The 24,337-nt window shown below is 43.2% G+C and overlaps 1 protein-coding gene across 1 annotated transcript in view; it reads left to right on the forward strand.

Annotated features, from left to right (window-relative positions):
• The window catches only part of MAN1C1 (mannosidase alpha class 1C member 1), a 227,143-nt gene that overhangs the window by 149,880 nt on the left and 52,926 nt on the right, over window positions 1–24,337 (forward strand). Inside the window, exon 3 of the mRNA XM_070764245.1 lies at window positions 17,697–17,812. Within this exon, the coding sequence (XP_070620346.1) occupies window positions 17,697–17,812 (116 nt within the window). The remainder of the gene's footprint in view (window positions 1–17,696; window positions 17,813–24,337) is intronic.

Genomic DNA, 24,337 nt, shown 5'->3' on the forward strand with positions numbered 1-24,337 from the left:
CTGAGCTTGCAACTGTTTGCAGTTCTCATGCTGAGTTGCTTATAAAATAGGCTACGTACCTACTGCCGCCATGGGGGGGGCAGGAGGGAACGCAGAAGGGGGTAGTAAGTTTATGCAATTATTTATTGAATACTTAATAGGGTTTTTTATTGTCCTTCTTTCTCTAGTACCTTAGTATGATCCTCAATTACTTTTAAAATAGGTATGTTTTTACCCTTAAACACTTTATAATCTTTTAATCATTATTTAGAACTGAACTTTTATAGCAACTAAAGAAAATTGAGCTACTTGCCTAATCTGTTATCCTACTGAACCTTGTGGGTTCCATACAAAACCTTAAAATGTTACTGTGCTCCTCAAGAAATCATGCTGTCTTTTATTTGTCCTTTTTGGGGCTGTTCAAATATAATTTTAAAAAAATATTATTTTACTGAAAGAGTAGTAGATCCTTGGAACAAACTTCCAGCAGACGTGGTTGGTAAATCCACAGTAACTGAATTTAAACATGCCTGGGATAAACATATATCCATCCTAAGATAAAATACAGGAAATAGTATAAGGGCAGACTAGATGGACCATGAGGTCTTTTTCTGCCGTCAGTCTTCTATGTTTCTATATTATGCCATTAATTTCTTTTTGCTTCAAACTAGATTGCAGGTAGCTTTCTACCGTTCTATTTCTCAATGGCAGCTAGTCAAGAAAGGAAACCCAGTGAACTTGAAAGAAGAATTATCACACCAAAGGGAAAAGGGGCAAAGCAACAGGGCTTGTTAACAATCCTTGAGTGCATTTCTGTGCATTTAAAGACACGGGATCTGTAAAAGGGTTCGGTGTAAAGCAAAAATCGTATCTCTCTCTCTCCCTCCTCCCCATTTCAATTAAACAAACTGGAGGGGACAAATCTTTTATTATTATCCTTTCCAGGAAGCTGTCGTTGGCATCTCTCTGTCCTTGATAAAGGAGTGGGTGACTTATCACATGGAAACAACCCCATTAGTGTGTTACTTTTTGCAATATCAGGATAATTGCTTGAGCCCCTGGGCCTTTGCTCCCCTGGGCCTGGATGAGTGCTCTGTCGGTATTTGTCAGCGTGTTTGCCAGGAATTCACGTTGCTTGGAGGCTGATGCATTGCTTTGTCTAATAGGCAGGGGCGCAAGAACCACAGCCATTAATATTGCAGAATCCGTAGCGCTGATAAAAGGGAAGATACACCTGAAAGGATGTGGGTCTTTTCATCACCTGGACGTTTTGTAAACATCCTAGCGACCGATCAGGTCCCACAGAGTTGGCCTTCTCCGGGTCCCGTCAACCAAACAATGTCGTTTGGCGGGCCCCAGGGGAAGAGCCTTCTCTGTGGCGGCCCCGGCCCTCTGGAACCAACTTCCCCCGGAGATTAGAACTGCCCCCACCCTCCCTGTCTTTCGTAAACTACTCAAGACTCATTTATACCGCCAGGCATGGGGGAGTTGAGATAGCTCTTCCCCCTAGGCCATTACAAGTCATGCATGGTATGTTTGTGTGTATGTTTGGTTTTTATAATAGGGGTTTTTAGTTGTTTTTTATGATTGGATTGTACATGTTGTGTTTATTATTGTTGTTAGCCGCCCCGAGTCTGCGGAGAGGGGCGGCATACAAATCCAATAAATTATTATTATTATTATTATCTTGGAGTCCTAGTGGACAACCATTTACATACCTCGCTGCGGCCAGTAAGGGCCCACAGAGCTGGCTTTCTCCAGGTCCCGTCCACCAAACAATGTCGGCTTGTGGGACCTCGGGGAAGAGCCTTCTCTATGGTGGCTCCGACCCTTTGGAACCAATTGCCTCCAGGGATCCGCATTATCTCCACCCTACCGGTCTTCCAGAAAGGCGTTAAAACCTGGCTTTTCTGGAAGGCCTGGAATTAGGCTGATTGTAAGTATGTATGGTTTTTGTATTATTGTTATTATTGATTTTTATTATTAGATTTTAACTGTTTTAATTGTTGTTGTATTTGTTCTAATTGTTAGCCGCTCAAAGTCCTTTTAGAGTGAGCGGCATATAAATTGAATGAATGAATGAATGAATGAATGAATGAATGAATAAATAAATAAATAAATAAATAAAATAAAATAAAATAAAATAAAATATGAGCCAGCCGTGTGCAGCAGCTGCCAAAAAAGCCAACCCCGTTCTAGGCTGCATTAACAGAGGGACAGAATCAAGATCACGTGAAGTGTTAATACCAGTTACAAATCTAATAAATAATAATAATAATAATAACAATAATAATAATAAATAATAATAACTTTATAAGATCTTGGTAAGGCCACACTTGGAATGCTGGTTGCCACGATGCAAAAAGGATGTTGAGACTCTAGAAAGAGTGCAGAGAAGAGCAACTTAGAGGCTAAAACATATGAAGAACGATTGCAGGAATTGGGCATGGCTAGTTTAATGAAAAGAAGGACCAGGGGAGACATGATAGCAGTCTTCCAATATCTCAAGGGTTGCCACAAAGAATAGGGAGTCAACCTATTCTCCTAAGCCCCTTGTGGGCAGGACAAGAAGCAATGGGTGGAAACTAAACAAGGAGAGAAGCAACTTAGAACTAAGGAGAAAATTCCTGACAGTTAGAACAATTAACCTGTGGAACAGCTTGCCTCCAGAACTTGTGAATACTCCAACACTGGAAGTTTTTGAGAAGATGTTGGATAACCGTTTGTCGGAAGTGGTGTAGGGTTTCCTGCCCAAGCAGGGGGTTGGACTAGTAGACCTCCAAGGTCCCTTTCAACTCTTGTTTTTGTTGTTAAGGAATGAAAGCTTGTAAATTAGTAAGCAGGGGGAGAGATTTCATCCCGCCATCGTGAGTTTATCTCCAATCATGTTTTGGGAATGCCCGATAGTGCAGGAATTTTGGCAAAAAGTGAAAGAGGATATCAATAGAATGCTAAATATACAATGGACAATCACTAAGGAAATGGCAGCACTAGTTAAAAGCAATGCGATGGGAGAATTTAGAGAAATAAAAAAAGCAGCAATAGAAAGCGCTCAGGCAGTAATAGTCTTGGGTTGGAAGGATGCGACAAAATGGACAATGCAAAATTGGTATAGGTACCGGTACATGGTGGACCATATTCAATTTGAAATTATGGATAAAAGGATAAATTCGGAAAATGAAACTGAGTTGGGACAACTGATGGGACGGTGGGACAAGGTAAGACGATATATGACGAGCAGATTCCGAGACCAAGCTACAAGAAATAAATTGGAATCACTCTATAATACGTAAATAGATATATTGCTCTTGGGTCAAGTGGACTATACAAGAACATCCCCAATTTGGTGGTGGGGAATGTGTGTGTGTCTGGGTGGTGGGCACATTTCACTATGCACTGTTTTATGTTGTGTGTAATATAAATTTGTTAAAAATTAATTTTAAAAAATTATATATATATAAAAAAACAATCATGCCAGCAAATCGCTCTTCAGAACTCTTGGTTTGTCATTTCATAGACACTCGAGCAGATCCAGCAGAATTCTCTTTTTATCTTTTTTTTATTTTTTAAATTGCCCTTGGTGAATAAGGACCTGTCTTTAAAATTTGCAAGACTGGCAATAAGGTCAGCCATTACAGAATAATTGCTGTGGCAGAAGAGCAGAGAAAGTTAGAAAATTGTGTATTTTCTGCAATAGCCATTTGCCTCTGGCTTTAAGATTCATTGTTTAATCTGCTTTATACTGCTTCCACTAGGAAATACAGGTAGACCTCACTTAATAATGGCAATTAGGAGTGGAATTTGTATATATACACTGCTCAAAAAAAAATAAAGGGCACACTTAAACAACATAATATAATTCCAAGTAAATCAAACTTCTGTGAAATCAAACTGTCCACTTAGGAAGCAACACTGATTGGCAATCAACTTCACATGCTGTTGTGCACGTTCAACTTTGTACAGAACAAAGTATTCAATGAGAATATTTCATGCATTCGGATCTAGGATGTGTTACTTGGGTGTTCCCTTTATTTTTTTGAGCAGTGTAATACAGCAGTGTTTCCCAACCTTGGCAACTTGAAGATATTTGGACTTCAACTCCCAGAATTCCCCAGCCAGCATTTGCTGGCTGGGGAATTCTGGGAGTTGAAGTCCAAATATCTTCAAGTTGCCAAGGTTGGGAAACACTGTAAATACAGTATACTAAAGCTATTGCCTTACAGGCAGACTCCCAGGTTCAAATCCCGGTAAGGGTATGGCTAGCTGATGAGAGCAAAATAGCTTGAAATAGAGCTATAGTAGTCTCCCTTATTAGCAAAAACATGTTATATACACACACACTCCGAGGGGGGAGGCCATTTTTGCCCTCCCCAGGCTACTAGAAAGGCTCTGGAGCTTGGGGAGGAAAAAACAGGCCTTCCCCACCCCCTCCGCAGTCTGAATACAAGTTAAAAAATCAGCTGGCGATGCGCGCATGCGGATCTGAGCTCATGTATCCGCCGATATTTGTTTGTTTATTTATTTATTGGATTTGTATGCCGCCCCTCTCCGCAGACTTGGGGCGGCTAACAACAATGATAAAAAACAACATGTAACAATCCAATTTAATAAAACAACTAAAAACCCTTATTATAAAAACCAAGCATACAAACAAACATACCATACATAACTTGTAATGGCCTAGGGGAAGGAATATCCTAACTCCCCCATGCCTGGCGACAAAGGTGGGTCTTCAGTAATTTGCGAAAGACAAGGAGGGTGGGGGCTGTTCTAATCTCTGGGGGGAGTTGATTCCAGAGGGCCGGGGCCGCCACAGAGAAGGCTCTTCCCCTGGGGCCCACCAAATGACATTGTTTGGTCAACGGGACCCGGAGAAGGCCAACTCTGTGGGACCTTATCGGCCGCTGGGATTTGTGCGGTAGAAGGCGGTTCCGGATGTATTCTGGACCAATGCCATATAGGGCTTTAAAGGTCATGACCAACACTTTGAATTGTGACCGGAAACTGGTCGGCAGCCAATGCAAGCCACGGAGTGTTGCAGAAATGTGGGCGAATCTAGGGAGCCCCACGATGGCTCTCACGGCCGCATTCTGCACGATCTGAAGTTTCCGAACACTTTTCAAAGGTAGCCCCATGTAGAGAGCATTACAGTAGTTGAACCTCGAGGTGATGAGGGCATGAGTGACCCACTTTGCCATCACAGCTATATACCACCTCATGAAGGGGACATGAAAAAACACCAAAACAGAGAAGTAAAAAACATTAAAAAAAAAAAGTCCTGGTTCTTTCCACTGGAACCAACTTGATCAAAGTAGGCTCTTGGATGGGAATTTATTGTTTCTTGGGGGGGTTTTAACCGCATTGTTTTCTGGCTGTTTTATGCATCCATTCTTTCATTCATTCATTCATGGAATCTGTATGGTCACCCACCCAGCTCAAATAATTGCAACTGTGGGCACTGGGAGGCCATTCAGATTCTGTGAATAAATGAATGAATGAATAACTGATGTGCCAGTTCCTGGATTTGAGGGATAGTTTTTCGCAGTGGGCACAGCCAGAGTCAGAATGGCTGTTACACATTCAGCTCTTGGGAGTGGGCTTTTATTGTCGAAAGCTGGTTTGGAGGCATAAATGTATGTCCTGTGCAGAGCTTTGTGGAAGAAAAGTAGAAAACAAATACAGTGATCCCTCGATTATCGCGGGGGTTACGTTCCAAGACCTCCCACGATAATCGATTTTCCGCGATATAGCGGTGCGGAAGTAAAAACACCATCTGCGCATGCGCGCCCTTTTTCCATGGCCGCGCAAGGGCTTGCAGGTGGAGGCGGGGAGCGACGAAAGTGCGGAAGCCGACAAAGATTGCTTTGAATGTCGGCTGCCCCCGCCCCCCCAGCGCCCGCCCGCCCGCCCGGCCGTTCGCTCGCCCATTCTGCCACCCACCCGGCTGCTCGCTCGCTCGCCGCCCGCCCGCCCGCCCGCCATTCGCCCGGCCACCCACCATTCACCCGGCCACCCGCCGTTCGCCCGGCCACCCACCGTTCGCCCGGCCACCCGCCGTTCGCCCGGCCACCCGCCGTTCGCCCGGCCACCCGCTGCTCGCTCGAGGGAGGAAGAGAGTGTGAGAGAGGAAGAAGCAAGATAGAGAAAGAGAGAGAGAAAGAAAGATGAGAAAGGAAGGAAGAGAGTGAGAGAGAGGAAGAAAGAGAGAGAGAGAAGAGTGGAAGGAAGAGAGAGAAATGATAGAAAAAAGGGGAGAAAAAAAGAGAAATGAGAAAATGATTGAAGCAGAGAATGACAGGAAAGAAAGAGAAAGAGACAGAGAAGTGACTCTTGGTGATGACATATGACGTCATCGGGTGGGAAAAACCGTGGTATAGCAAAAAAAACCGTGGAGTATTTTTTAATTAATATTTTTTGAAAAACCGTGGTATAGCTGTACTGTATGTTTGAATTAGGGGATCATAATTTTTTTGTCTCTGTCTGTCTATCATGTATACGTATACAGTATATGTATGTATGAATCTGTCTGTCTGTCTGTCTGTCTATGTATGTATGTATGTATGTGTCTGTCTGTCTGTCTGTCTGTCTGTCTATCTATCTATCTATCTATCTATCTACTTATCTGTCATCTATATCTGGCTATATATAATCTATCTATATCATCTACCTACCTACCTACCTACCTATCTATCTATCTACTTATCTGTCATCTATATCTGGCTATATATAATCTATCTATGTCATCTACCTACCTACCTACTATCTATCTATCTATCTATCTATCTATCTATCTATCTATCTATCTATCTATCTATCTATCTACTTATCTATCATCTATATCTGGCTATATATAATCTATCTATATCATCTATCTATTGTCTATCTATCATTTATCTATCATCTACAGAGCTATACCATCTCTCTGTCTGTATCTATATCATCTATCTATATCATTTGTCTATATCATCTATCTACATCTATTCATCCATACATTTATACATCTAAGTATCTGTCTGTCCATTCGTCCATCCATCCATCATCTATATCTGTCTATCTATCATCTCTCTATACCATCTATCTGTCTGTATCTGTATCATATAGCTATACCATCTATCTGTTGTTTATCTATCATTTATCTATCATCTATCTAGCTATACCATCCATCTATCTGTATATATATCATCTACAGTTATCTGTCTATATTATCTATCTATCATCCATCCATCCATCCATCCATCTATCTGTCTATCTATCAAAACAGATGTTTGATGCTGTGCAGTAAAAATAAGTTTGCAGTCTTGTGTGCTGTCGGCAATTTGCCCATAAAGTTCAAACTGTCAGATTTCTTAATCTTATAATAAAAGAACACCTCAGGAAGTCATTAAAAAAGAAAGGGGACTAATTAGAAAGCTTGAGGGAATTGGGAATGTTCTACAGGAGTGCAGTTGTCCCCAATGACTTTAATTTGTATGAGACACTTTGCCTGCATTTTGTTCAGAAAGCCCAGGGCCAATACCGCCCATCAGAAACACTCTGCAAATGTGCCAATCATCCTTCCTTTTACTACTGTTTACAACATTGGGACCTTTCAGTGTTGGGTGTTTTTTTTTAAACAGAGATGCCCTCCTATTGTACGGAAAGAAAGGTCTAAAATGACTGTTTCCTGCCTTCTTGGTATTGATAATGCTTTTCAGGTATGAATGAGAAAAATGTCTTGTTTGATTGATTGAAACATAGAAACATAGAAGTCTGACGGCAGAAAAAGACCTCATGGTCCATCTAGTCTGCCCTTATACTATTTTCTGTATTTTATCTTAGGATGGATATATGTTTATCCCAGGCATGTTTAAATTCAGTTACTGTGGATTTATCTACCACATCTGCTGGAAGTTTGTTCCAAGGATCTACTACTCTTTCAGTAAAATAATATTTTCTCATGTTGCTTTTGATCTTACCCCCAACTAACTTCAGATTGTGTCCCCTTGTTCCTGTGTTCACTTTCCTATTAAAAACACTTCCCTCTTGGACCTTATTTAACCCTTTAACATATTTAAATGTTTCGATCATGTCCCCCCTTTTCCTTCTGTCCTCCAGACTATACAGATTGAGTTCATTAAGTCTTTCCTGATATGTTTTATGCTTAAGACCTTTCACCATTCTTGTAGCCCGTCTTTGGATCCGTTCAATTTTGTCAATATCTTTTTGTAGGTGAGGTCTCCAGAACTGAACACAGTATTCCAAATGTGGTCTCACCAGCATTCTATATAGCGGGATCATAATCTCCTTCTTCCTGCTTGTTATACCTCTAGCTATGCAGCCAAGCATCCTACTTGCTTTCCCTACCGCCTGACTGCACTGTTCACCCATTTTGAGATTGATTGATTGATTGATTGATTGATTGATTGATTGATTTCTATGACACCCTTTTCCTGAGACTCAGGGCAGCTCACAACAAGGCAAATACAAAATATGTGAGAAATTTAACAAATTTAACAGCTCCCCCCCCCCAGAGATTAGGACTGCCCCCACCCTTCTTGCCTTTTGCAAACTTTTGAAAACTCATCTAATATCGCCAGGCATGGAGGAACTGATATATCCTTAAGCATAAAACGTATCAGGAAAGACTTAATGAACTCAATCTGTATAGTCTGGAGGACAGAAGGAAAAGGGGGGACATGATCGAAACATTTAAATATATTAAAAGGTTAAATAAGGTTCAGGAGGGAAGTGTTTTTAATAGGAAAGTGAACACAAGAACAAGGGGACACAATCTGAAGTTAGTTGGGGGAAAGATCAAAAGCAACATGAGAAAATATTATTTTACTGAAAGAGTAGTAGATCCTTGGAACAAACTTCCAGCAGACGTGGTAGATAAATCCACAATAACTGAATTTAAACATGCCTGGGATAAACATATATCCATCCTAAGATAAAATACAGAAAATAGTATAAGGGCAGACTAGATGGACCATGAGGTCTTTTTCTGCCGTCAGACTTCTATGTTTCTATGTTTCCTTAGCTGCCTTTGACTTTATGGATGGTGTGTTTGGGTTGTATGACTGTTTTTAATAAGGGTTTTTTTTAAAGACTGTTTTAACATTGGATTTGCATATGATGTTTTATTGTCGTGAGCTGCTCCGAGTCCTCGGAGAGGGGCGGCATACAAATCTAATAAATTATTAATGATTATTATTTAAAATACTAAAAACATCAAATCTAAAATCACACAAAAACCTAACAAGAGTTATATTCTAATGCCGCTAATTCATTTAAAAAGCCAAGCATCCACGTTTCATATTAGCATACATTATCAATCCAATCATAGGCGGAAGTAGCTGTTAAAATTCAGTGACCCCCAAGCCTGTCGGCAGAGGTGCGTTTTTAAGGCTTTACGAAAGGCTGGAAGGGTGGGGGCAGTACGAATCTTCGGGGGGAGTTGATCTCACATGCCAGCAGATATGGCTCTGCGTGCCACCTGTGGCACTTGTGCCATAGGTTTGACATCACTGGGATAGGGTATGATAGGATAGAAGAAGAATAGAATAGAACAAAGTAACAGAGGTGGAAGGGACCTTGGAGGTCTCTAGTCCAACCCCCTGCTTAGGCAGGAAACCCTACACCAGACAAATGGTAATCCAATATCTTCTTAAAAGCTTCCAGTGTTGGAGCATTCACAACTTGTGTGTACCAGAAAATCCCTTTGACATTTAAAAAGGGAGTTTTTTTCTGCTTTTCTGTTGATAAAGATTTTTGGTTTTCTTTCTATAGTGTGGTGTGTGTCTTTTTGGACTAATTGCCCTGTAATTACGGGCGGTTGGGACACGCCGGCAGAACATGCAGGAAGCAAAAATGTCCTGAAATCTTGCAAGGGGACGTGCGCAAGAGAGAAATTTTGGCAATTTTTTACTTCTGCACATGCGCAGAAGTAAAAAAATCGCTAAAGCGTCTCCTTGTGAGATTTTCCTTTTGCACATGCAGAATTAAAGAAAAAAAGATGGTGGCGCCCGACGGACTGGCACTGGAGCTGTCATTCACACATTGCGCAATCTGGCAGCCACCTACCACATCAATAGCATCCCACCACTGGTACAATAACAGGTCTTGGACCTAACGTCCCATCAGCATCTCAACCCAACAAGCCAACCCTGATCCTCTAACACAGTGTTTCCCAACCTTGGCAACTTGAAGATATCTGGACTTCAACTCCCAGAATTGTGCTCGTGTGTTGTTGTGGTTGAAGCTGAAGTAGTTGTTGACAGGAAGGACGTTGCAGCAGATGATTTTATGGGCTGCGCTTAGGTTGTGTTTAAGGTGGCATAATTCTAGGCTTTCTAAACCTAGGATTATAAGTTTAGTTGCATAGGGGGAACTGAGATATTCTTTCCCCCTAGGCTTCTACAATTTATATATGGTATGTTTGTATGTATGATTGGTTTTAAAATAAGGGTTTTTAGCTGCTTTAGTATTGGATTGTCGCATGTTGTTTTTACCACTGTTGTTAGCCGCCCCGAGTCTACGGAGAGGGGCGGCATACAAATCCAATAGATAGATAGATAGATAAATAGATAGATAGATAGATAGATAGATAGATAGATAGATAGATAGATGATAAATAGATAGATAGAAGATAGATAGATAGATAGATAGATAGATAGATAGATAGATAGATAGATAGATAGATAGATAGATAGATACGGTAGATAGATAGATAGATAGATAGATAGATAGATAGATAGATAGATAGATAGATAGATAGATAGATAGATAGATAGAAACATAGAAGTCTGTGGTTTTCTGAGATTCCCCACGCGGAAATCAAGTTGTGCCAATGGGTTGGTACCAACATAGAAACATAGAAGACTGACCGCAGAAAAAGACCTCATGGTCCATCTAGTCTGCCCTTATACTATTTCCTGTATTTTATCTTACAATGGATATATGTTTATCCCAGGCATGTTTAAATTCAGTTACTGTGGATTTACCAACCACGTCTGCTGGAAGTTTGTTCCAAGGATCTACTACTCTTTCAGTAAAATAATATTTATAGATAGATGATAGATAGATAGATAGATAGATAGATAGATAGATAGATAGATAGATAGATAAGGCAGTGTTTCCCAACCACGTCTGCTGGAAGTTTGTTCCAAGGATCTACTACTCTTTCAGTAAAATAATATTTATAGATAGATAGATAGATGATAGATAGATAGATAGATAGATAGATAGATGATAGATAGATAGGTAGGTAGGTAGGTAGGTAGATAGATAGATGATAGATAGATAGATAGATAGATAAATAGATAGATAGATAGATAGATAGATAGATGATAGTTAGCTAGCTAGCTAGATGATAGCTAGCTAGATGATAGCTAGCTAGATGATAGCTAGATAGATAGATAGATAGATAGATAGATGATAGATAGATAGATAGATAGATAGATAGATAGATAGATAGATAGATAGATAGATGATAGATAGATAGATAGATGAGAGAGAGAGAGAGAGAGGGAGAAGGCAGTGTTTCCCAACCTTGGCAACTTGAAGATATCTGGACTTCAACTCCCAGAATTCCCCAGCCAGCGAATCTTCAGGTTCCCAAGGTTGAGAAACACTGCTCTAACACGTAATCCACTCTCGGAGGTGTTTAGGAAAACCCTCTCCGGTCTGACATTCCATTAAAGCCTATGAACAAGGTTGATGGATAGCGTGCTGTTTAATGGACTATATATCTCACAGCTGGGCCAGTTCACAAGAAGCACAATGAATCATGTTTAGCCTTCATAAACATGGTTTCCCCCTGCTAAGAAAGACAGTTATCGCCGCAGATTTTACCCAAGCCAACCATATCGTTTGTTGACACCAGCTGTTTCGGACACCTAACATGTTGCTGAATGCTGATGTGCTTATAACATTTCTGGAAAACTGTGAATCACACTTCATAGGAAGCAAGCAGAATTACTGGGAAACCGGGAAGCTGTTTATCTTAAATGTCACATTTGTTTGATGAGCGAACGGTCCCCTGCTCTTTGTAAGCCTCCGCAGAGAAAGATTTTAGCATTTATATTTATTTTACTATTATTTTTTTCACCTTTTAAAAAACATATGCATTGGTTTCCTTTTAGTTGCCTTGAGCGCTCACCCGACCAGAAAGATGGGATATAAATCAAATAACTATAGCTGTGTTTTCTGTTCGCTGGTCTTTTTCTAGCTCAGTGACTGGTGCAGGTTACAGATTATATGAAAGATGACGGGTAATAAATTGGAACGTTTTTTAGCTCCTCCGGTTCAGAAAATTCCTTCCCCGCGAAGTTATTTTTGAGGGTAGGACGTATAATTTGCAATTGCAATTTAATGAATTCCGGGAATGGCCATGGCCATTTCTCCCCGATTCCTGCACAATTTACACGAATCTTCGCTGCTTTCAGATTTTTTTAGTCTGGGTGATAATGTAGCTTAATGCCTCTGAAATGAAAAAGTGCTTGTAAATGCATGGATAGTGCCCGATTAAAGTGCTTGGTTTCCTTCCTAATGTAACTTGTTCTGTCGGGCTCTCTGGTAGACTCCTCCCAAAAATTCCCAGCTACAAATTTCAGACACACACACGTTTGAAAATTCAAAACAATGTTCTTTATAATGAAAATTCACTTAAACCAAGCCCTCTTTTGGTATAGCAAAGAGCACTCGTCTCCAAACAAACTGGTAATTTGTACAAGTCCCTTATCAGTTCTGAGATACTTAGCTTGCAGCTGTGAGGCAATTCACAGTCCTTCTTCTTTCACAAAGTGAAACACACTTTGCTCTGGTTGAGTTTCAAAGCGGGGAAAAATCAGCACACAAAAGGTCAAAGTCAGTAAAGCAGTCACGAAACACAACGATCAGATAATCCTCCACAATGGCCAAACCCACAGGCTGCTCTTTATAGCAGCCTCACTAATGACCACAGCCCCACCCAACCACAGGTGGCCTCATTTTCTTTGATAATAATCTCTCAGTTGTTGTTGCCTATGCATCGCTCTCTGCATGCGTGGCTGTATCATTAACTCTTGTTCTGAATCCAAGGAGGAGCGAGATAATTGATCTCCTTCTGAGCTGTCTGCCACACTCTCCTCCTCCCTGTCACTCATGTCTTCTTGGTCAGAGGAGCCTTCATCAGCAGATTCCACCGGGGGGGCAAAACAGGCCTGCAGCATGTGGATGTGTCCCCCACGTCCACAGTCCTTGGGGCAGGAGCTGGGCCAGAGCTAACCACAACAGTAACTAGTGCACAAACCTCGGCAATTTTACGTTGTATGGATGTCAACTCCCAGATTTCCCCAGCCAGCCATGCTGAGGAATTCTGGGAATTGAAGTCCACATATTGTCAACGCTCCAAATAGCACCTGAGCGGCTGAGGTTGAGATACATTGCCCCAGAGGAGGGGTAGGCAAAGTTGGCTCTTCTATGACTTGTGGACTCCGACTCCCAGAATTCCTGAGCCAATCATGCTTGCTCAGGAATTCTGGGAGTTGAAGTCCACATAGAAGAGCCAACTTTGCCTACCCCTGCCCCAGGGAAAGGGGAGCTTCATGATCTCTTTCAAGGGGTCCTCATTGACGAACGAGCAGGTTTTAGACAAGGCAACACTTTGGCAGGGCTTGATCTGTAACTGTAAGCATCACCCCAGCACAAGTCTGTTATTTTACTTTTGCAAGGCCTGCTGTGAACCGTTGCCCCCAGTGGGTTTTGCAATAATTTAAACAACATTTTAAAACTCCTGGAAAATATCTCTCCCTCTCTTCTCCTCTTCCCTTTCCTCCCCTCCCTTCTCTCTCTCTCTCTGTTCTCGGTCTCCCTCCCTCCTTCTCCCCCTTTTTCTTCCTCTCTTTGTCTCCCTCTATGTGTCTTTCCCTCTACCTGTCTCTCGCTCAACCCCTTTCCCTCTTTCTTTCTGTCTTCCTTCCTCCCTTCCTCTCCCTCTCTCTGTTTCTCCCTCCCTCTCTCTGTCTCCCTCCTTCTATGTCTCCCCTCCTCCCCCTCTCTCTCCCCATCTCACTCCCTGTCTCTGTCTCTCTTCCTCTTTCTTTCTCTCTCTCTCCCTCTTTTTCTCCCTCTCTGTCTCTCCCCTCTTGTCTCTCCTTCCTTCTCCTTCTTTTTCTCCTTCTATCCCTCTCCCTCCCTCTCCCTCTTACTGTCTCCCCTCCTTTCCCCCTCTTTCCCCATCTCACACCCTGTCTCTCTCCCCCTTTTTCTCCCTCTCTGTCTCTCCCCTCTCCTTGTCTCTCCCTCCTTCTCCCTCTTTCTCTCCTTCTATGTCTCTCTCCCTCTTGCTTTCTCCCCTCCTCTCCCCCTCTCTTTCCCCATCTCACTCCCTGTCTCTGTCTCTCTCCCTCTTTCTCTCTCCCCCCCCTTTTTCTCCCTCTCTGTCTCTCCCCTCTCCTTGTCTCTCCCTCCTTCTCCCTCTTTCTCTCCTTCTATGTCTCTCTCCCTCTTGCTTTCTCCCCTCCTCTCCCCCTCTCTTTCCCCATCTCACTCCCTGTCTCTGTCTCTCTCCCTCTTTCTCTCTCCCCCCCCTTTTTCTCCCTCTCTGTCTCTCCCCTCTCCTTGTCTCTCCCTCCTTCTCCCTCTTTCTCTCCTTCTATGTCTCTCTCCCTCTTGCTTTCTCCCCTCCTCTCCCCCTCTCTTTCCCCATCTCACTCCCTGTCTCTGTCTCTCTCCCTCTTCCTCTCTCTCTCCCCCTTTTTCTCCCTCTCTGTCTCTCCCCTCTCCTTGTCTCTCCCTCCTTCTCCCTCTTTCTCCCTACTATGTCTCTCTCCCTCTTGCTTTCTCCCCTCCTCTCCCCCTCTCTCCCCCTCTCACTCCCCATCTCTGACTCTCTTTCTCTTTCTCCCCCTTCTTCTCCCTGTCTCTCCCTTCTCTTTGTCTCTCCCTCCTTCCCGCTCTTTCTGTCTCCCTCCCTTCCTCTCCCTGTCTCTCTCTCTCTCCCTCCCACTCCCTTTCTCTCCCTCCCTCCCTCCGTCCCTCTCCCCCGCCCCTAATCTCCTTCTCCCCTACTCACTCATCCAGTTCCTATTTGAATAGGGGGCATCTCCTAAACAGGGGGTCCCTTGAAGTCCCATGCTTCTAATAACCAGCTCTGCATTTCTGGATGTCTTCATTTCTCTGATCTGAATCAGAGAAAACTGCTTTATTCACTATTTTTTTTTAAAACCCGCCAGTCTTTTGCTGTTGAGCTTGCTCAGAAGCCCATGGCTGCCTTTTATCAGGTGTTCACACATTGGCTTCCCATTTTTCTGCCCTGGAGTGGCTGCAAGTTATCAGGAGGGTTTTGAACCAATTAAGAGGTTTTACGTTTCAAGCCTCCTGACAGTGTCACTTCCCCCGAATCATTCGGAGATGTAAAAATCCAATATTATAGGATCTTAATATACTGTTCAAAGTTTCCAGTGCATAAACAACCTGCGATGCAGAGTCTCTTTCCTGCCTGCTCTGCATATAGAGAAGGGAACATAGATCACGTGGCACAGGACGATAGGCATTGCAGTCCCTTACAACTAGATGCTGTTCGGTAAGTTTCATGTAGGCCAGGGCTTCCGACCGTGCCATCTCTAGGATGGGTGGAATTCAACTCCCAGAATTCCCCAGCCAGCCATATATATTCCATATAAATAATAATAATAATAATAATAATAATAATAATAATAATAATAATAATTTATTGGATTTGTATGCCGCCCCTCTCCGCAGACTCGGGGCGGCTAACAACAATGATAAAAACAGCATGTAACAATCCAATACTAAAACAACTAAAAACCCTTATTATAAAACCAAACATACACACAAACATACCATGCATAACTTGTAATGGCCTAGGGGGAAGAGCTATCTCAACTCCCCCATGCCTGGCGGTATAAATGAGTCTTGAGTAGTTTACAAAAGACAGGGAGGGTGGGGGCAGTTCTAATCTCCAGGGGGAGTTGGTTTCAGAGGGCCGGGGCCGCCACAGAGAAGGCTCTTCCCCTGGGGCCCGCCAAACGACATTGTTTAGTCGACGGGACTCGGAGAAGGCCAACTCTGTGGGACCTTATCGGTCGCTGGGATTCGTGCGGTAGCAGGCGGTTCCGGAGGTAATCTGGTCCGTTGACATGTAGGGCTTTAAAGGTCATGACCAACACTTTGAATTGTGACCGGAAACTGATCGGCAGCCAATGCAGGCCACGGAGTGTTGAAGAAACGTGGGCGAATCTTGGAAGCCCCATGATGGCTCTTGCGGCCGCGTTCTGCACGATCTGGACCTCCCGAACACTTTTCAGAGATAGCCCCATGTAGAGAGCGTTGCAGTAATCGAACCTCGAGGTGATGAGGGCATGAGTGACTGTGAGCAATGACTCCAAATACCACTCATGCATCATCACAAAATCGCCAGAACTGTAAAGCCTACAAACCTGAAACTTGGCCCAGATGTTCCACTTCGCTTCTTAGGTGCTCACTAAGAAAGGATTTTTTGAAATGACCATCAGATCGTTAGTATTTCTTATATACTGCCCCCCAAAATAAAGGGAACACTCAAAGATCACAGCAAAGATCTGAATGAATGAAATGTTCTCATGGAATATTTCATTTGCACAACTATTCCATTTGCACAACAGCATGTGAAATTGATGGTCAATCAGCATTGCTTCCTAAATGGACAGTTTGATTTCACAGAAGTTTGATTTACTGGGAGTTATATTCTGTTGTTTAAGTGTTCCCTTTATTTTTTTGAGCAGCGTATTATTCTTAACACGCTCTGATGCTAAGGAGTTAGACATTCTACTCCCCCTCCCCACTTGAAAAGAACTCTGTTCCAACTGCCAGTTGTCTTATATTAACACACAGTGATGCTAAGGAGTTACGTATTCTACATAAATTTTCAAGCTTTGAGTATCGATCATAGCTACTCATTAATTTCCAAGCTTTAATTGTCAATTCATCCAGCCCAATCACGTAGTTTCGTAGTGAAGCATGAGTATCCAGCTACTACTGCAATCTGAAGTTAGTTGGGGGAAAGATCAAAGGCAACATGAGAAAATATTATTTTACTGAAAGAGTAGTAGATCCTTGGAACAAACTTTCAGCAGACGTGGTTGGTAAATCCACAGTAACTGAATTTAAACATGCCTGGGATAAACATCTATCCATCCTAAGATAAAATACAGGAAATAGTATAAGGGCCGACTAGATGGACCATGAGGTCTTTTTCTGCCATCAGTCTTCTATGTTTCTATAATAATTTATTAGATTTGTATGCCGCCCCTCTCCAAAGACTCGGGGCGGCTAACAACAGTGGTAAAAACAACATGTGACAATCCAATACTAAAACAGCTGAAATCCCTTATTTTAAAAACCAATCATACATACAAACATAAATTGTAGAAGCCTAGGGGGAAAGAATATCTCAGTTCCCCCATGCCTGACGACAGAGGTGGGTTTTAAGGAGCTTACGAAAGGCAAGAAGGGTGGGGGCTATTCTAATCTCTGGGGGGAGTTGGTTCCAGAGGGACGGGGCCGCCACAGAGAAGGCTCTTCCCCTGGGTCCCGCCAAACGCCATTGTTTAGTTGACAGGACCCGGAGAAGGCCCACTCTGTGCATTAAGAAAGCAGTCTCGGGGTTAGATCGCAGCAGCAATTTTTACGACCGCCCTTACCTCTGCATCCCTCAGAGGAAAGTCAACTGATTGTGTGGGTTTCTGTCCCTGCAGGAGGCCTCCGGGGAGCCACCGTGGTGGATGCTTTGGATACCCTGTACGTCATGGAGCTGCAGGAAGAATTCCAGGAAGCCAAAGACTGGGTGGAGAACAGCTTTGACTTGAACGTGGTGAGTCAGCCTTTGAATAGGTTTCTCTGTTCTCTGGCAGGGACCCCCTGGTGTATTTTGAGCCCTGGTGTGTTGACTGGTCCTCCACCACCACCCCGCCACCACCACCACCAACCTGGCACACTGTAAAAACAAGCCGAGACTAGGACATCATACAGTGGAGCTGGAAGTTTAATCGGGTAAAACAGTGATTTTCAACCTTTTTTGAGCCGCGGCACATTTTTTACATTTACAAAATCCTGGGGCACACCACCAACCAAAATGACACAAAATGACACCCTAAGACACTCTCCTCTCTTTTTCCATCCCTGTCTCCTCCCCACCCTTGTGTGTGTGTATGTGTGTATGTGTGTGTGTGTGTATATACATACTTTTGAACCATTTCCAAAAACAGGTGAGGGCTGGGTTTTTTCTCTTATTTTTTGGGTGCTTTTTATCATATGTTTTAAATCAAGAGTCACTTCTCTCTCTCTCTCTTTTGTTTCTCTCTCTTTCCTCTCATTCTCTGTCTCAATCATTTTCTCATTTCTCTTTTTTCCTCCCCTTTTTGCTCATTTCTCTCTCTCTCTCCCTTCCTCTCCTTTTCTCTCTCTCTCTCTCTCTTGCTTGCTTTCTCTCCCACTCTTGCTTTCTCTCTCTTTCTCTCTCTCTTTCTCTCTCTCTCACTCTCTTTCTTTCTCACTCTCACTCTCTCTCTCAGCAAAAAGTTGCGAGACCGGAACCTGAGCTTCCTTCTTCGCGGCACACCTGACCATGTCTCGCGGCACACTAGCGTGCCATGGCACACTGGTTGAAAAACACTGAGGTAAAAGGATTAAAGGAGAAATGCCTTGATCGCCAGATTAGCTAATAATCCGATCTATCCTCTACCAGTATTTTTCAACGTAGGCAGCTTTAAGATGGGTGAACTTCAACTCCCAGAATTCCCCAGCTATGATGACTGAGGAATTCTGGGAGTTGAAGTCCACCCATCTTAAAGCTACCAATGTTGAAAAACTGTGGTCTAGATCCTTATAGATCACCTCCTTCCTTGTTTGGAAATATCTCCAATGAAAAAGCTGGATAATTTGAGAACTAAGCAGCTACTGGTATTTGAAGTACAGGCTTTCCAACGGCCATCTGATGTCTCGTAGAGGTGCAGCACCTTCATCAGTCCACCATCTCGGCTCTTGAACGGAGAGAGTCTGGTAGGCCCAAGGTCACTTAGAAAGTTTCCCTGGTAGAGGCTTCACTTGCTGGGTCTCCTTGAGGCCAAAATGTCCATGCTGTGCCTTTGACTGCTTTTTGGTGCAAAGGAGAATTGACAAAGTCTTTAGATGCTTCGTGCTCTAGTTCGGGGTGTCAAATTCAAAGCCCAGGGGCCAGATCTGGCCTATGGGGTGCTGAGATCTGGCCTACGGGGCCGCCCTGGACTGCAATGCCAGCGAAAACGGAGCTTGCGTGCGGCCTTCTTGAGCTCCATTTTCGCCAGCAGAGGATTGCAGGAGACCGTCCGCAGCCAAAAATGGAGCCCATTTTCACTGGCCTAGCACTCGGGCTGCCACAAGATGCACTTCCCTGACACAAGTGCCATCATGCTGGCCATGCCCACCCTGACCACACACACACCCTTTCCCCCTCCTGAGGTCAACCACAACCCTGATGCAGCCCTCAATGAAATCGAGTTTGACATCCCTGCTCTAGTTTATCCTATTTGCTCCATCGCTTTGTTTGGTCTTTCTGCAATCCCTCTATTACAGGGGTGGCAAAGCCTTTTTTTCCTTGCGTGTTACTGTGCATTTCCGTGCATGCTATCGCGCATATGCTCATAATTCAATACCTGAGAAGAGAAAAAAACAACTTCCCCTACCCTCCTAGAGGCCCGAAATGGCCTGTTTCCCAACTCCTGGTGGGCTCAATAGGCTTGTGTTTCTCCCTCCCCAGGCTCCAATGGCTTCCCTTGAGCCAGGGGAGGGTAAAAACACCCTCCCTCGTCCCCCCAGAGTCTCTCTGGAAGCCAAAAACGCCTTCCCAGAGCCTCTGTGTGAGCCAAAAATTAGCTGGCCGGTACACACATGCATGTTGGAACTGAGCTATGGTAAAAGCTTGTGTGCCAGCAACTATGGCTCCATGTGCCATCTGTGGCCCCTGTGCCACAGGTTCGCCCTCACTGCTCTATTTTTTGAGTTTTGTGCTGCATGGACTGAGGTCTCTGATTTTAAACACATTATGGACTAGAAGCCCTGCTTATATACCAGCAGGGCAGTACAGTGATACCTCATCTTACAAACGCCTCATCATACAAACTTTTCGAGATACAAACCCGGGGTTTAAGATTTTTTTGCCTCTTCTTACAAACTATTTTCACCTTACAAACCCACCACCGCCGCTGGGATGCCCCGCCTCCGGACTTCCGTTGTCAGCGAAGCACCCGTTTTTGCGCTGCTGGGATTTCCCTGAGGCTCCCCTCCATGGGAAACCCCACCTCCAAACTTCCGTTGCCAGCGAAGCACTCGTTTTTGCGATGCTGGGATTCCCCTGCTGGGATTCCCCTGCAGCATTGTAAAAACACAGAAGTCCGGAGGTGGGGTTTCCCATGGAGGGGAGCCTCAGGGGAATCCCAGCAGCGCAAAAACAGGCGCTTCGGCTGGCAAAAGGGATGAATTTTGGGCTTGCACGCATTAATCGCTTTTCCATTGATTCCTATGGGAAACATTGTTTCGTCTTACAAACTTTTCACCTTAAGAACCTCGTCCCGGAACCAATTAAGTTTGTAAGACAAGGTATCACTGTATTTCTCATTCCAGACCACTTCTCTGTTTTATATTGCAAGGCTGTAGGAAAAAGCCAAGGAAATTCACCCCCACCCACGAAAAGCTTTGTTTTGAAATAGATGACCAACATGGGCTTGCAAACGGGCAGCCGTGCCTCGTAAATTTGGCTCAATGCTCTGTGTTTGGAATCGGGTCGATAGGCCAACAGACAAACTAGAGAAAAGGTTATTGATCTGTATTTTCACAAAAGCTCTCCCCTCTGGCCCACAAATCAATGAGCCAGAAACCTTGTGAAGAGCCATGTCATAGGTTTCACTGCAGAAGAGACAAGATGTGGACTGAAAGTTCCTTTTAATCCAGATGAAATAGGACAAACTCGGTTAGAAAGGAAGCACTTAGGGTCGAGTTTCTCGACCCTGGGAACTGTTCGAGTGTGCGGACTTCAACTCCCAAAATTCCCCAGCTAGCAAATTCGTTTTTGTGAGCAGGAAGATATTTATCTTAAGGCTCTAACAGCCAACATTTCCAGATTACAGATTCTGAACTTTCCTTGTCTCTAAATTTAAATACCTGCTAAGAATGTAAAAAAGTGAGCTTTGAAAATACAGTGATACCTCGTCTTACAAACGCCTCGTCATACAAACTTTTCAAGATACAAACCCTGGGTTTAAGATTTTTTTGCCTCTTCTTACAAACTATTTTCACCTTACAAACCCACCGCTGCCGCTGGGATGCCCCGCCTCCGGACTTCCGTTGCCAGCAAAGCGCCCGTTTTTTGCGCTGCTGGGATTCCCCTGAGGCTCCCCTCCATGGGAAACTCCACCTCTGGACTTCCGTGTTTTTGTGATGCTGCAGGGGAATCCCAGCAGTGCAAAAATGGGTGCTTTGTTGGCAACGGAAGTCCGGAGGTGGGGTTTCCCAGCGAGGGGAGCCTCAGTGAAATTGCAGCAACGCAAAAACACAGAGGTCTGGAGATGTGGTTTGGAGGACTTCGGTGTTTTGCAATGCTGTGATTTCACTGATGCTTCCTTCGCTGGGAAACCCCACTCCTGGACTTCCGTTGCCAGTGAAGCACCCGTTTTTGCGATGCTGGGATTCCCCAGCAGCATCGCAAAAACACAGATGTCCGGAGGTGGGGTTTCCTATGGAGGGGAACCTCAGGGGAATCCCAGCAGCGCAAAAACAGGCGCTTCGGCTGGCAAAAGGGGTGAATTGCACGCATTAATTGCTTTTCCATTGATTACTATAGGAAACACTGTTTCGTCTTACAAACTTTTCACCTTAAGAACCTCATCCCAGAACCAATTAAGTTTGTAAGACAAGGTATCACTGTATTGCTAAACCTTGGCAGTTTAAAGATGGATGGACTTTAACACCTAGAATTTTCTCACAGCCAACCCCCACTCAGTAAAAGACCTTGGAATACTAATATCAAATGATCTAAGTGCCAAAGCCCACTGCAACAATATCGCCAAAAAGGCTTCTAGAGTTGTTAACCTGATCCTACGCAGCTTCTGCTCAGGCAATCTCACACTACTCACAAGAGCCTACAAAACTTTTGCCAGACCCATCCTTAAATATAGCTCATCTGTCTGGAACCCATACCACATCTCAGACAACAACACCCTTGAAAACGTCCAAAGATATTTCACCAGAAGAGCCCTTCACTCCTCCACTCGAAACAGAATACCCTACGAAAATAGACTAACAATCCTGGGTCTAGAAAGCTTAGAACTACGGCGTCTAAAACACGATCTAAGTATTGCCCACAAGATCATATGCTGCAACGTCCTACCGGTCAATGACTACTTCAGCTTCAACCGCAACAACACAAGAGCGCGCAACAGATTCAAACTTAATATTAACCGCTCCAAACTTGACTGTAAAAAATATGACTTTAACAATCGAGTTGTCGAAGCTTGGAACTCATTACCGGACTCAATAGTGTCAACCCCTAACCCCCAACATTTCTCCCTTAGACTATCCACAATTGACCTCTCCAGGTTCCTAAGAGGTCAGTACATAAGTGCACTAGCCTGCCTTTCGTCCCCTGTCCAATTGTCTTTCCTTTATCTCATATATCATATATGTTTTCTTCCTTTCATATATCTTCTCTTCTAGTTTTACATATTATCTTTATGTATATTACTTCATGTCTATTCTCTTCCATATGTATTGTGTATTGGACAAATGAATGAATAAATAAAATAAATAAATAATAAATAAATAAAATAAATAAATTAACTTAAATTAAATAATGAATGAATGAATAAAATAAATAAAATAATAAAATAAAACAAAACAAAACAAAACATAAAATAAAATAAAATAAAATAAAATAAAATAAAATAAAATAAAATAAAATAAAATAAAATAATTAATTAATTTACTGCCCAGCAAGCTGACTGGAGAATTCTGGCAATGAAATCCACCCATCTGATAGTTGCCAAGGGTAAGAAACAGTAATTAGAATATTAAAATATTAAACATAGGACATTTGAAAAAAAAAAACCCAGCATGTATGGTGCTCTCTGAGCTTGGAGGTTTTCTTGTAGGTGTTTCATTACCAAACTGGGTAACATCATCAATGCACTGCAAGTTAATGTTTTCAAAAGTGAACATAGAATCCCAGTGATGTTAATGACAGCTGCAGCATCCATCCATTAGTTCAGTATAACAGATGTGCAGCCCGCTGTTATACTGAAATAATGGATGCTAATGAATGAATGACCTGGTGTGAATGCTGACTGTGAAGAGGATGAGAAGGAATGCAAGCCCTACTTTTCTGTTATTCCATACTTGGAATGCTGCAGCCAGTTTTGGTCACCACAATGTAAAAAGGATGCTGAGACTCTAGAAAGTGCGCAGAGAACAGCAACAAAGATGATTAGGGGACTGAAGGCAAAAACATATGAAGAACATTTGCAGGAACCGGGTATGTCTATTTTAATGAAAGGAAGGACTAGGGGAGTCATGATAGCAGTGTTCCAATATCTCAGGCGTTTATTTAATTTATTTAATTTATTTTATTTTATTTTTATTTTATTTTATTTTATTTTATTTTATTTTATTTTTTTATTTATTTTTTTATTTATTTATTTATTATTATTATTATTCGTTCGTTCGTTCGTTCATTCATTTATTTATTAGATTTGTATGCCGCCCCTCTCCGTAGACTCGGGGCGGCTCACCACATACAATAAAACAATTCATAGCAAATCTAATAAATTTAAAAAACATTTAAAAAACCCCATTATTAAACCAGTCACACCCACAGACACACTACACATAAATTATATAGGCCTGGGGGAGGGAGGGGGAATGCCTCAATTCCCCCATGCCTGACGACAGAGGTGAGTTTTAAGGAGTTTACGGAAGGCAAGGAGGGTGGGGGCAGTTCTAATCTCCGGGGGGAGCTGGTTCCAGAGAGTCGGGGCCGCCACAGAGAAGGCTCTTCCCCTGGGACCCGCCAAACGACATTGTTTAGTCGACGGGACCCGTAGAAGGCCAACTCTGTGGGACCTAATCGGTCGCTGGGATTCGTGCGGCAGAAGGCGGTCCCGGAGATATTCTGGTCCGATGCCGTGAAGGGCTTTATAGGTCATAACCAACACTTTGAGTTGTGACCGGAAATTGATCGGCAACCAATGCAGACTGCGAGTATTGGTGTAACACTCCCACACTTTGTGGGTTGCCACAAAGAAGAAGGAGTCAGGCTATTCCCCGAGGCCCCTGAGGACAGCACAAGAAGCAATGGGTGGAAACTAATCAA

Source organism: Erythrolamprus reginae, chromosome 11 (genome assembly GCF_031021105.1).
Source record: "Erythrolamprus reginae isolate rEryReg1 chromosome 11, rEryReg1.hap1, whole genome shotgun sequence".
Classification (NCBI taxonomy): domain Eukaryota; kingdom Metazoa; phylum Chordata; class Lepidosauria; order Squamata; family Dipsadidae; genus Erythrolamprus; species Erythrolamprus reginae.